Genomic DNA, 14,081 nt, shown 5'->3' with positions numbered 1-14,081 from the left:
CAAGCATACAGATATAATGAAAGTGCACTGGCAAATAAATGATTAAAACATTTACAGATTTAAGTATTGTTTTTATTTAAATTATGAAAGTGATCAGATTATTAGGCAATTAATATAAATTCTTTAGTGTTGTTAGCTTTTGCTTTATTCCATTGTAGCAGTCTATTTTGGATTTTACTTTGGCTAAAACCAATCATATCTCAATGCTTCAAATACATTATCTGTCCACCCCATGACTTTTGGCCTAAAAATGCGGTCTCAAAAATTTGACTTTTACACGAGTATATATGGTATATGGAAAACAAATGCTAATCTCTTCTACTGAATCTTTGCAGAAAAAAATCTAGGTGTGATGACAGTGCTGGCAAAGAACAGCCTTTTAATAAGAACATAATGGAAACGTCAGACAGAAACTGCTTCTGTGGAAGCTAGCTAGACTGGATCTGCATGCCTCTAACATATTAATTCTACGCTGATCATACATTTTAACAAAGCCCTTTTCTTTCGGCATTTTGAAAGATATGATTTGTGAAATGGTTAATTTAAATAAAAGCAAAGTGCAACAATCTTGAAAATATCATACATCCTTACTTTATGTACAATATACTACGGAGAGCCCTATGATTTGAACATCAATATCCTATGTGAATACTTAACCGCAGTTGAGTTTTCTCGTGTTTAAACAAAAGTAAACATTCCACCTTGAGGCAGTTCTGACTTTGTATCAAACAAAGAGACTAATTATTTTTCTTTAATGATAAATACAAACATTAAAAAAGCAACAGTGCAACCCTTCTGCACAAAAATATCACTAAAGGAAGGAATCAATTCTGCTGTTTAAATTGCTGCTAGTTAATCCCTTTAGGATTTAACCTTTCTGAACATTTCATATACATGAGTTACAGATAGTGCTTGGTGAAAAAACGCTCAATATGGTTATCAGATCTATAAAGCATAATGTACAATTATTCTTAAATTTTGTATGTTACTGGCTCCAATCTAATCAGGTACTTGAATTTCACAAGACAAATCAAGTTCCTGATTAAGGAGCACATTGTGCAAAATTTCTTAAACATGTTTTAGCACTTGAAACGTCAATGTTTAAAGTCAGTTTCTTGCATGCAAACGTGAAACATGCAGAACCTGTCCAAATGTATTTACAATATTTTGTAGCAGCTGTATGAATTTACTTAGAATATAATTTACCACCTCAAATAAAGTCAAGGTAACAACAATCTTCTTTAATGTTGTTTATTGGTTCAGAAATAATTAAGCCCATTTTTGTGCATGATCCTTTGTTATCTGTGCGCAAAAGCTACACCAATTGTGTAGGTTAAATCAAGTGCTGCTGATCCCTACAGCTTTTCTTTTGTTCCTATTGACAACCACTCTGATGTGTTAAACAAGAGCTAGTTTTAGCAAGTTGAGATGTCTCAATTCTTCTTGGCAGAATTTGCTTAGTGGTTTTACATCATAGCTGAGACTACCTATGTGTAGTGCCAATGTACCAGTGTCTGAGTACAAAGCTGTAAAGTATTTAAATCTTATGTAAAATAATCTAGAAAGACAAAAACTTTACATCAGTCAACACACAGCCAATTGGAACCAGTTCTTTAAATCATGAAATATCTACTGAACATAAATAATACAGCATTTCCAATAGAGACAGTAATAGGAAATTATTTGTTGCACCTCCTTCAGTAGAAAGGGAAAGACAGCCCTTTGCAGATGCTCAGCTGTGAAACTGTCATATAAAATGTCCCACGGTATAGCTGTTTCTATTTCTTGTATAAGCAGATCATTCATTAGACACCTCAGTGGAATATTGTCTCTAGACCTTTAGATCAGAAAGTTAATTTTCTTCTTAGTCAAGGTCAATGGGATTGACATCTTCCGGTCCTTCTCCATCCACTTCATCTTCCTCTCCTGTACCCATCAGACTGTTCAAAAGGTTACCTGCCAAAGGAATTTAAAGACTATAAAAAATTCAGTACACTGCAGAGAAAATGTAATGCTTTTGTCTCGACTTTGGTAACGGTCATTTCCCTTTGGATGAAGACCAAAACTGTATAAAACTGCATAAAATTCAGATGGTTCAGAGGTTATATTATTCGAAGTGTCTATAATCTGTTGAAAATCTTATATCTGCATTTCTGGCATCAATATTTTTCATTATAAATTTTCATCTCCAAAAATTATTATAGGAACTGCCTGTGGGAATTTGTCATTTTATAATCATGCCCTCCCACCGATGATGATAATGTAACAATCTGCGTTGCAGTCACAACTCTTCTTGATGGCAAAGAATGAGAGGCTGAATATTCCAGGGCCCAGGTATCTTGCCAACACTAATCTTCCAAGGGCTGCAATCTGTGTTGCTTCTTTGAGCTGAATGAGATTGTAGTAGTGATGTTCCCGGGGCTGAAGAGCTGACGGCCCCCTGATTGGGCATTAGTTCTTGTAGACAGGCTTTTGTCCCTCACAAAAGGTTAAGTGCCCCAACAGCTTGGCTGCCACACAGTGTGGTCAGGGTTACCCCAAATGACTGGGGTGAGCTTGCCTCTAGTTTTCTAGTTCTTCAATAGAGCCATTGCTGCCCTGACAAAATCCAGACTGTAATTGTGTGTCCTTAAAGAGCAAGCTTTTGCAATCTCAGGCAGACTGATTAGGAAGGGACGCAAAACATTTGCAATGGGAGGGGAATCCTTTTCTAGAGTGTTAAAATGTATTTCCTGGTAGAATCACAAACCATATTTAATCAGTTCAATAGAGGTTGCACTGTCACTCTCTTTACTGGGACCAATGGAATAGCTGGAAGTCTATTCAACATGGTTAAATTCATCTTAGAAAACATGTACAATCTATGATGAAACTATCTACATCGGTGATGACCACGCCCTTCACTTTAATTCCCAGTATTGATTACCATGGAAGTTTTGCTTTCAAATTAAATCTTATATATATCTCTGAGGCTCTTTGTAAAACTGATCATTCAACAGTGGGTTAATGTAGTACTGTCATGGTGTCCCTGCCTCTAGGCCAGGAGACCCAAGTTCAAGTCCCGCCTCTCCCAGAGATGTATTATAACATATCAGAATAGGCTGATTTAAAAAAAATACTGTGGTGCAGTGCCATTGATTCTCACCTCTGAGCCAGGCAACCTGAGCTGAAATCCCACCTACTCTGGAAGTGTTTAATAATGTTATTAAATAGGTTGATTAATAATATCTAAGATTGCCAGAGTAACTTCTTACGCCATTCAGCAGAATTCTAACTGGCTATTGGTATCTTATTCCTTAAAGCTTTTCAAAATCTAAGGCTTTTATTATTCCATCTGACCCTGTTTAGAGGGTCACAATACAACTACTAGCCATCCAATCAAACATGGTCTATGTTTTGGACGGCATGGTGACACAGCGGTCTGCATGGTTTCTGCCATGTGCCCCAGTTTCCTCCCACAGTCCAAAGGTGTGCAGGCTAGGTGGATTAACCATGGTAAATGCAGTGTTACAGAGACAGGGTAAAGGCTGGGTTTGAGTGGGACGCACTTCTGAGGGTCAGTAGAATTTAATGGGCTGAATGGCCTCTTTCCACTCTGTAGGGATTCTATATTTCTGTCAGAATATACTTCAGACATCTTTCTGTGTTTAAAGAATGGATCATAACCTAGCTTAATCTTTAATCTATAAAATATTTGATTCTGTCAGCTAGTCATTACTTAAGAGTTTTAAGTACTGGAATCATTCTTAAAGTCTCTTGGAACCTTACCAATATTCTTAGTTTCCTTTGAAGATCGTACACTGAAACGCTATTTAAAATTCAAAAGTCTTGCTAAAGGGTTATACTCAATGGAAGTAACCTTTTTCTAACAGAATCAGATTCCCCAAGATATATTCTAGTACTAATTTAGTTTTGATAATAAGTGTTGCATTAGCTGAATATTTTCAGTGGCTAGTTAACAATCACCTAAATCTTTTCTGCCCTTTTTATCAAAGATCAGAGCATTACATCAGACCAATTAATTTAATCTAAAATCTTTTTCAATAACAGAGCAAAAAATGACTACTTTCCTGGCACCAGTTATTTGCTAATATATCTCTGAATTCAGTCTATTGAAATGTCATGAGTAACCAGTAGGCAGCTTTCCTCTTCCACCTGTGAAATAGAACTTCACTAATCAGCATTCTTCAATAGCCATTTGACTGAGGGAAGAAGTGTTGAACAATGATGTCCCATCACAATTTCACATATTGTTGCTTTGTGCTAATACTAGCAAACTCATCTGCCTATCACAAACTGAATCAAAAGTCAGTCATTTTGTTTCCATTGCAATAAGAAATTATTCCATCTTTCTCCTTGCTGTTGTTTTCTTCCAACAGAAGTTCCCTTACCAATAATGTCAGCCCTCTCCCATCTACCTAACTTTTTTTTATTTAGAAATTATTCTACAGAATCTTAGATCAATATCTCATCAATGTTTCACTTGTAGACAGGTGACTGTTAAACCAGTGACAATAATCTTCACATAGTACAGGGTAACTCAAACCTGCAGTCTATTCAAAAACTTTCTTGCATAAAAGTAAAAGCATACTGTGATGCTTCATCTTTATTCAAACTCATTATATTTGTTTTTGCCTAACCTGAAAATCATTTACATTGTTTGCTAATTCCATCACATCTCTATCTAGATCAAATTCAAATTAATTAATTTTCTGAGATAAAAAAGGGTAAGAGAAAGCAGAAGTAATAAACAAAATGACATCAAAAATGCTGATATGTTTAACTCTTATATCAAACAAATATCGCCAATTTTCCAGCTTTAGAATACTTTTATTGTTGGCAATGAGTTCTTCACACTCTCCGAAGTGTGTGTATAAATTTCCAAATCAGTATTGATGTGAAGGAACTTGAACTTTGCAATGACATTCATTTGCCAAACAACACTTGAAAGAGAAGCAAAGCTTTGTTAATAGAGATGGTCATACATCAGTCTTGTTTAATATTGTACAATGTGCATACTCAAAGCAGTGTCAAAACTGGTACAAAGCAGTTAGCTGGTCCTCCAAAATCTCTTTCAATCCAAATAACCTCAGTTTGGCAGAGATTCTCTTCTCCATGCTTTTGAACATTTAGATTTGACGGATGCAATTTTTCCTGAGCTGGTCCATTACAGGTGAAAGATAAACCATGCATAATTCTTACATTTAGTAATCGTTCAAGTTTTGTCATAGTGCACTGACCAGACCCATTCCTTGATTATCCACTCCTCCCTTGCTAACCTCTCACCAAAACAACAGTAGACTCTGTGCAATGTGAGATAGCTATAAGAACACTATACTTTTTCTTCATATACTGATAAAGTGGTATATTTTTGAAGCAAAAACACATGACAGATGCTGTGTTACACTTGGCAGCCATAAGAGGCCTGATACATCGTGCTGGTCACACTGGTAAAATCCATGGATGCTTTTCAAAAATTTATCCGTGGGATGTGAGCATTGCTGGCTGGCCAGCATTTAGTATCCATTCCTAATTGCGCTGGAACTGTGTAACTTGATAGGCCATTTCAGAGGGTAGTCAAGAGTCACATTGTTGTGGGTCTGGAGTGGTCTGGATTTAGGCCAGACCATGTAAAGAGAGCAGATAGCTTTCCTTAGAAGATATTAGTGAAACAGATGGGTTTTTACAATTGACAGCGGTGAGAGGTCACCATTGGGTAAGCTTCTAATTCCAGTTTTTAGTTAACTTTTCACCTCACTACCAGTTCTATCCCTTTTTCTGAGGCACTGTCCCATGCTGAATCAGCTGGTTTGCAACTTCATAGGTGGCAAAGATTGTTGACTTCCACCGTAGTGCTATCATTCATCACACCTGTTTCAAACTATCTACTAATAAAATCCTTTTCCAAGCATTCACCCACTCTACACTTCACTATTCCAATGCTTGGCTGGCTGTTCCTCTCATCCTCCACCCTTCATAAACTTGAGCTCATTCAAAGCTCTGATGTCCATATCCTATCTTGCACTTAGTTTCACTTAACATTCATTTCTGTGCTCGTCTCTTATATTGGCTCCAGTCCTACAATTCTCTTAAATTCTCCACCTCTGGCCTCTTATGCACCCCAAAAATTAATTTGACTTTCCACTGGTGGCATGTTTTCAGCTGCCTAGGTTCCAAGCTCTGGTATTCACTCCCCGATCTCTGTACGACATCAAGGGTATTCTAACATAGCAATAACGCAGACAACAAGACAAAAAAAAAATGAAAACCTGACTTATGGCGCTGAGGATAAATTGGTAAGATTATTTATTCTTGAGAAGTGACAGTTCAACAGAAACACAACTCCATCATTTAATATTTTTAAGTCAATAGTTAGTTAAACCTGATCAATTCAAGATACTCTCTACCTTCTAAAAAGTGTAAGTCAGGCATTTTCTTCATCAGCGCTGCTGCCAATGGACTCAATAGTTCAATTCCTCTATCACAGTATCTGCAGTGTATACTGCATGTAGGTTGCAATGTTGCATGTCACCAATGTTACATCAAGAGTACTTCTCTTTGCAAAGATCTCGATTATTCAGAAAAGTTTTTGGGAACACCATCACCTACTTTCATGTTTCTCCTGGAACTATTCACAATGTTGATTTGAACTTGAACTAGCAGTGTTTGTTCACCCTTGCTGCATTAATATTCCTGAGCTAAGATGTTTGTAGAAACATTATCACCACAAGGCTGCACCAAGTCAAGGCCCATTATCATGTGCTTGGTGCAATTAAGATGGGCAATAAATATGGACATTCCAGCATCATCCACATCTCAAGAACCGTAAGACCAAGGACCAGAATAAGGCTATCCAGCCCATTAAGTCTGCTCTACCATTCGATCACGGCTGATACATGTTTCTTAATCCCATTCTCTTGCCTTCTCCCTGTAACCCTTGATCCCTGTACTAATCAAGAGCCTTTTTATCTCCGTCTTAAATACATTCAATGACTTGACCTCCACAGCCCTGTATTGCAATGAGTTCCACAAATTCAATACCTTCTGGCTGAAAAAATATCCACCTCATCAGTTCTAAGAACAAAAAAATCAGTTTTAAAAATTACATGAGACTATAATAAGTTACAGCTGTTCAAAATTGTTTCAGTTCACTCTAGATTTGGGCATTCGTAGGCTCTTCAATCTCAAACACAGCAACAATTATTGTCCTTTCAGCCCCTTGAGCCTGTTCCACAATTCAATTAGATCATGGCTGAACTTTACCTGAACCTCATTTATCTTTATTAACAAAAAATCTATTGATGTCAGCCTTAAAAATTTCAATTGACTCAACATCCACAGCCCTAACGGAGATTTTCAGTTTATGTATGGAATAAAAATGCTTCCTAATTTAAACTGTAAATGGTCCAGTTCTCATTTTAACCTTGCATTTTGTATTTTGTTGTTTAGGCTGGCCACCAGAAAAAAAAAATCAATTCTGTCAACTTTATCAAATTCCTTTAACCATTTTAAAAATCTTGATTAGATCATCCTTTGAACTATTACATTCAAAGGAATAAAAACCTAATTGGATGGAATTGTTAACTCAAACCCTTTATGATCCACAGGACACAGTGCCATACAATGACTGATACAAAAAGAAAAATAAATCATACTGGTACAGTACTGAGATTAAACTTCTAGGAACAGATTACAGCTCAACTCCATCTAACCTGTTGGTGTTTGATGCTAAGTGCTTCCCTGAAATGCAAATAGATAGTAATAGTCTTAAACCTTGATAAGCACAAAAATCAGAAATTATATCTTATGAACAAGTTGTAATTTTGGGCAGAGTACCCCTATTGACAGGCATCCAGATATGATTTGTTTCCTAAATTTCTCTGTCTACATTTTAGTAGCCATGATGTGGACGTGCCGCTGTTGTACTGAGATGGACAAAGTCCTCATGAAGCCGCTTCACCTGACGAAGGAGCAGCGCTCTGAAAGCTTGTGATTTCGAATAAACCTGTTGGACTATAACCTGGTGTTGTGTGACTTCCTACATTTTAGTAACTAAAGTAGTAGTTGTCCATACAAATATTGAAAATAATTGGGCTAAACACCACTTAAGGAAATGAATTACATTTATAAATGGCTCCATGCTTAACATACCTAATAAGCCCCCATATGAGGATGTCTGTCTTGGTGCAACTCCGAAGAAGATCTGACCTATTCGATCGAGATACTAGAATTAAAAATATTCCAAAATTAAAAATTTAAGACATAATCTGATGAACACCGAGGAAAGAAAACAAAAACCATGAAGCAATCGAGAACTATTCAGACAGATGAGCTTCTCTTAAATGAACCCACTCTCAAGTCTATTATAGTAATGCTCTCTCAAAGGTTAAAGTAACATCCTTATTAACACAAATATAATTTTCACGTACGCATTTTGATTCTGTGTCAAGGATTTCCCCCACATCACTGTATGGAACTTTGGACAATAAAAATAATTGCATTACATTAGGAAAATAAAAACAATGCATTTTAAAAGTTCTATGCTTTCGTCTATTGGAAATAATCTTCAAAACAAAATGGTTATAGATAACCTAACCTAAAAACATTATCATTTAGCAGGTTGAATTGACGTTTCAGCCGGTGTTCACTGGCAGCTAATTTTCATTGGATTGTAATCCAGAAGTGTCATCAACATGTTGAGTTTGTAATTTATATGCTGTAAGAATACAAAGAAAGTTGCATAATGTATTGCTGCAACAAAAGGGCAGTGAAAGGCACACATCAGTTTTTTGGGGCAGTGAATTTTTTTTTATTGTAATGAAATTAATCCACCCTTAGGACCCCCTGGATGTCATACCTCTCTCATCTATAATAATTCAAACTTAATGTGCAACTACGTTTAAAGCTTTTCACATCCACTCTGTGTCTCAATGGCATTTTTAATCTCTGCCCAGCAGTTTTTAAACTTCAGTTAATTCACCACTGTCTCTCTCTGTGCCCCCCCACCAACACATTTTCCATAACTCATTGGAAGACTCAATGTAATTTATCCTTGTGGCTTCACTTGCGTCTACAATTCCTCATGACTGAATAGTTGAATATGGCAAGATGATTACGAAGTTACCTTATTTAGTCATAACAAAATAAAGGTCAAGTGATGTAAATTAGTCTTGTGCAACCTAAGTTTCAACTGCCCTTGATTTATTTACTCAAATAACGTCATGAAAAAGTTACAGTCAGTTTATCAACTTATAGGCACGGAAGTGTAAACCATAAGGCAAATAATAGAAAAATTAATCACTTCAGGAAAATGTTTTATTAAAGTCATTGCAAGTTGTAACAAATCAATAAAATAAATTTAATATAGTTAACTCATGAGTGACTTTATCTATCAATTGCTCAACTGTAGGGAAAGACTTTCTCCTTGGCCAATGCCTGAGAAAATTTTAAAAACAATGCACAGAAATCTTCCCAATGGTGTTCTTACAGTTAGTCTTGGCCACAATACTGAATTAGCAGAATGACAGCGCTAGGGCAGTGATTTCAGGCTAAAAGGAGTTTCTACCAGATATACATTCAAAATTCCCATGTATCAATTTGCTCTAGTTGTATTAAAACTTACTTACCACCTTATAGTCCTCATTCAAATAGTGTGACTTCTCCATACGCAAATGGGTATTTGCTTCCCTTTGCTGCCTGAAATGTGTGAAATGGGAGAGAGAGGAAATAAGGGCTTCCTAATCCTCTTCATTGTGTCTTTCCCTACATTGATATTGCGGTCCAACTTTCAATTTTATCAGCTCTGGGATTTCAAATAACTTGCAACGGCAAGTGGATTTCAGCCTGTTGTACCTATGCCAACTCTTCAAAAGTGCTATTCATTTCCACTCGTCCGCTTTCTTCAGTGCTACAAATGTTCCCTTTTCAGATGTACGTCCAATTTCATTTGAAAGTTACTGATGAATCTACTGCCACTGCCCTTTCAGGAGGCACATTCCAGATCATGACTTGCTGTGTAAAAATGTTTGTGACGACCTTTGCGCTACAGGGTAAGCTAACAACTTTCTTCAGTTGTTTCTCTGCTACCAAACATAAATACATAAATTCATACTGAGAGTAGATTCTCCACAAAATGGTACGCTGAAATGGGGAAAGACCAGAAACAAATAAGCTCTTGCATGTCAGGCTAGATGAGTATTGGCCTGTAATTACTGGAGGCAGCAAAATTAAAAACACCAAATCACAAAAGCAATCTGTTTTTTGATCTTTCCCCATGCCTAACAAAATGCAATAGCTAATAGATTTAAATGGATTCCAGTACAATTTTGTTCTGCCCATATATCTTCGCCATCTCTTTTGGAAATTCCAGAACAACATCAAAGGGTGTCCATCACATACCCTTAATTTTGGCCTTTGCATTATGAAATTAAATGCTAATCATGGCAAACACTTGTGAAAGGTGGGCCCAAGTATCCCTCTATTAATTACCTGCATGTTATTACTAATACATTATGAAAAATGGCATTAATATTAATGAAAATTTATTGCAAGTGATGAGAATTAAAAAGGATGCGTAAATGTAACTGACCTTGAGATTTCAAAAACAGAAACTTAAGATCTTGCCATCCACAATGCAGTGATTTAGAAGCACTCCTTGCACTACACTGCATTATATTAGTTTGGAAATTCTAAAACAATGATGCATTTCTGGAGAGAGAAAGGATGGAGGTATATCCTGACAGTACAGCAGTAGTTGAGTAAGGTAAAGTTTCTTTGATAAAGAGATCATGATAAATTATCATCATAAATTCTCAGGTTCTTCTATGAAGCACACTGTGCCACCTAAAATAAAATGCTGCATGGCTGCAAGAAAATTACATGACACATGGTAATAATTTCACTAAAGGATAAAAAAGCTAACAGTATGAGGAGGATCAGGGATGCCTGATTTTCTCTTTTCTCATCAGGCATTACATAGGAGGTGAACTTCCATTTGTGAGGGAATGAGTCCTGAGTAGGAGATAAGAACATCAGTCCCAAAAGTACTCAAACCACATGCAAGCAAGCAAACTGTCCAAAAACTGCCCTTGAATTTGTTGGTGAACTCAGCAACACACTGTAGTCCTTACGATGGTGAACAAATTGGTGAATCCTTCCATTTTTGGTGTCACAAATGACATTAAATCGATGGTGGTGGGTGGTGAAGAGAAGTAGGAATATATTTTATAAATATCTGAAACTGATCATTTACTTGATGATGCACAAAACTATTTCCTCACTATTCTTCTTCTCAAAGCAGCACTTTCTGAAGTGACTCTGCCGTATGGCTTATAAGATTGCAGGTGCAAGTGTTCTTAAAGTTATGAATAGCTCAGATTGTTTAAATTTTCCTATTTCCATCCAGAAACTTCATAAGAGAACAATTTAAAATGTGAATCTTGAATCCACCCCACTTAAATAAATACAGCAGGAGAACGGTAACTCACCTCAATGTACATTGGATCTCTTTTTAAAGATGGCTGATACTGTTCACATAACACTGTAAAAACGGTTAACTTGCCCCTTCAGCGAAACAAAAACACAACAATTATGGCACTGAATAAGTTTTAGCATTTTAAAGCACCAATAATTTTTATAGCGAAACAAAACTTACCCCTCAACAGCAAGTAATAAGAACCAAATAAAGTTTAACAAGGGCTGTATAAACGGAGGCCCCTTTTCTATGGAGGGATGCTTCTCTGTGTAAGTTGTGAAGACCAGCGATGCAGTGTTTTTATTTTTTAAGCAGAGAAACCTGAAAAAAATGAAGAATACTCAGAAATGACAATTTAACTCATCTGTGATAACATTGTAATAAATGTAAAGGAAACTACAAATGTATAACACACAGACTCAGACAACATATCATTTTATGCAGTGTCAGTGGTGGCTCAGTTGGTGGTCTGGAACCAAGCACAAAAATCAAGACAGATACTCCAGAGACATACTGTGGGAAAGCTACAATGTTAGAAGTACCATCTTTCAAATGAGATGCTAAAGCACAGCCTCTTCAAGCCCCTCAGGTGGATGCAAAAGATCCCACGACATTATTAAGAAGAGCAGGATGGTTAACCCCAGTAACCAGGCCAATCTACACCTCAAAAACAGATTATCTGATTATCACGTTGTTGGTTATAGGAACAAGATGGCTATCTACATTAAAACAGTGAATACATTTCAATGTTCAACTTCATTGTAAAGCATATTTGCAAAAGTGCCATTGAAATACAATTCTTTCTTTCTTCTAATACCTGATTTGACTGCATACTACAAAAAGCAAAAGATTTCTAACTTTTTAAATGGCTGAGAAAAATTACAACCCTACTCATAAATGTAAAGATAACACTTGGTTTGATTAGGGATATCTATGGATGTGTAAAGGTTATTTTCTTTCTATACCTGAAAAAAATTGCACATACCAAACTCTAAGAATATTAACTCTATAAACAGATAGAGGAGTGTTCTGAAAAGAAAGTCAAATTTATACTCTGAAATTAAGTAAAACCATCCTACCAGCACACTATTAGGTTTATAAACAAATCTGAAACTTTGATCGAAGGGGAGGATAACTTCCATATGTTCATTTGAAAGTGGCCAGTAAAAAAATCTAAAGTCACATTAGTTCATGGTTCTGAAACAGTGGCTCATTGCAACTCCATTGACTGGCATCATGTGTTAAACAAGAGAAGAGTGCACTCAATGTAACGTAGGTCTCTGCCGTGCTGTATTTGTTCAACATTAATACAATTGCGTAACTTTTCCATGATGTTTTTCACTGCCTGGTTAATGCTTTGTAATAATAAAAGATGAAAAGGAAAATAATTTTATTAAAAGCTTCTAACTCGCTGAGGAGGCTTCAGGCCAATCCATATCCAAAAAAAAAATTAGCTCTGAAAATACTCTTCACAATTTGGTGGTTGTGAAAAATTGCAACACAGCAGTTAAGGCAATTCACAACATTCTAAATCAACAACATCCTAAATAAAATAAACCAAAGATGAAAGAAAAATAGAAAACAGAAAAAAATCAATTCACCCTGTTTGCCAACGTTAACAAATGTTTTAAAAAATTCCAAGATCTGACCTTAACCAAAATCTAATCAGTTATTCCTGAGGACATACCTAAACATGAAGCAAATTTCATTCAAACTCGTCCATTTGCTTTCCGAGATATACTGTCTACAGGCAAATAGGGGCAAAAAAAAAAAAACACCCATCTGCCTTCAGTGGCCAAACTTATAATTACAAAAAACATGGCCATGATTTAATGTGCAGCATAGAGGGCATCTCTATCTCCAAACAAATGAAAAAACATTAGGAATGCAGAAATCACAACACAAATATTTGTCAAAACTGTTCAGAACACAACTCTGTGACTTAGTCTTTGTGAGAAAAGAAATATCAATGGAAGTAACTTTCTCTTCACATTTTCAGACAAACAAGTTAAATAGCCTCTCTCTGCGCTGCATTCATAGTTCTATTCTATCATTATTGACTATTTACACTCAAAATAAACACTCAAGCATAATTAACTACATGCATCTGAAAGCAGCATTGAAAAGCTTTCCTCAATTTTTTCTGGTCCTCTCTTGAACATGTCAACTCTCACATGGATACTGCTCAAATGGCACCAACCAAAATGAAATCAAATTACTTTTTGATCCAAAGGCTTTGATTTAAAACACAAACACAGAGTGGTTTACTGTTTTATTGTAGAAGCAGCTCAGTGCTCTTTATTGTTTTGCTGTTTTATAAACTGTATAGGTGAAAACTCAAGTAAAAGTATAAACAGTTGTAGCATGTTTACTTTTCCACACATTTCTTTCCAAACAGTAAGCTTCAATTTAAACAAGACCAAAAGAACTGCGGATGCTGTAATTCCGAGACAAAAACAGAAGTTGCTGGAAAACCTCAGCTGGTCTGGCAGCATCTGTGAAGAAAAATCAGAGTTAACATTTCAGGTCCGGTGACCCTTCCTTAGAGCTGATGGCAGCTAGGAAAATGTTGCTTTGTAAGCAGAAGTTAGGGTTGGGGTTTGGGGGG

General features: G+C 36.2%; 1 protein-coding gene across 1 annotated transcript in view; it reads right to left on the bottom strand.

Moving 5' to 3' along the window:
* Positions 1 to 1,237: 1,237 nt before the first annotated feature.
* The window catches only part of get4 (guided entry of tail-anchored proteins factor 4), a 16,207-nt gene continuing 3,363 nt past the window's right edge, over positions 1,238 to 14,081 (bottom strand). Inside the window, exons 3-6 of the mRNA XM_020527816.2 lie at positions 11,654 to 11,794; positions 11,487 to 11,562; positions 8,152 to 8,224; positions 1,238 to 1,956 (exon numbers count right to left, since the gene is read on the bottom strand). Of these exons, the coding sequence (XP_020383405.2) occupies positions 1,865 to 1,956; positions 8,152 to 8,224; positions 11,487 to 11,562; positions 11,654 to 11,794 (382 nt within the window). The 3' untranslated portion in view covers positions 1,238 to 1,864. The remainder of the gene's footprint in view (positions 1,957 to 8,151; positions 8,225 to 11,486; positions 11,563 to 11,653; positions 11,795 to 14,081) is intronic.

The sequence above is a fragment of the Rhincodon typus genome, unplaced genomic scaffold (assembly GCF_021869965.1).
Source record: "Rhincodon typus isolate 14 unplaced genomic scaffold, sRhiTyp1.1 hic_rhity00001848, whole genome shotgun sequence".
NCBI lineage: Eukaryota > Metazoa > Chordata > Chondrichthyes > Orectolobiformes > Rhincodontidae > Rhincodon > Rhincodon typus.
Note: the sequence above shows the minus strand (reverse complement) of the source record. Positions and strands in the feature narration are given on the sequence as shown.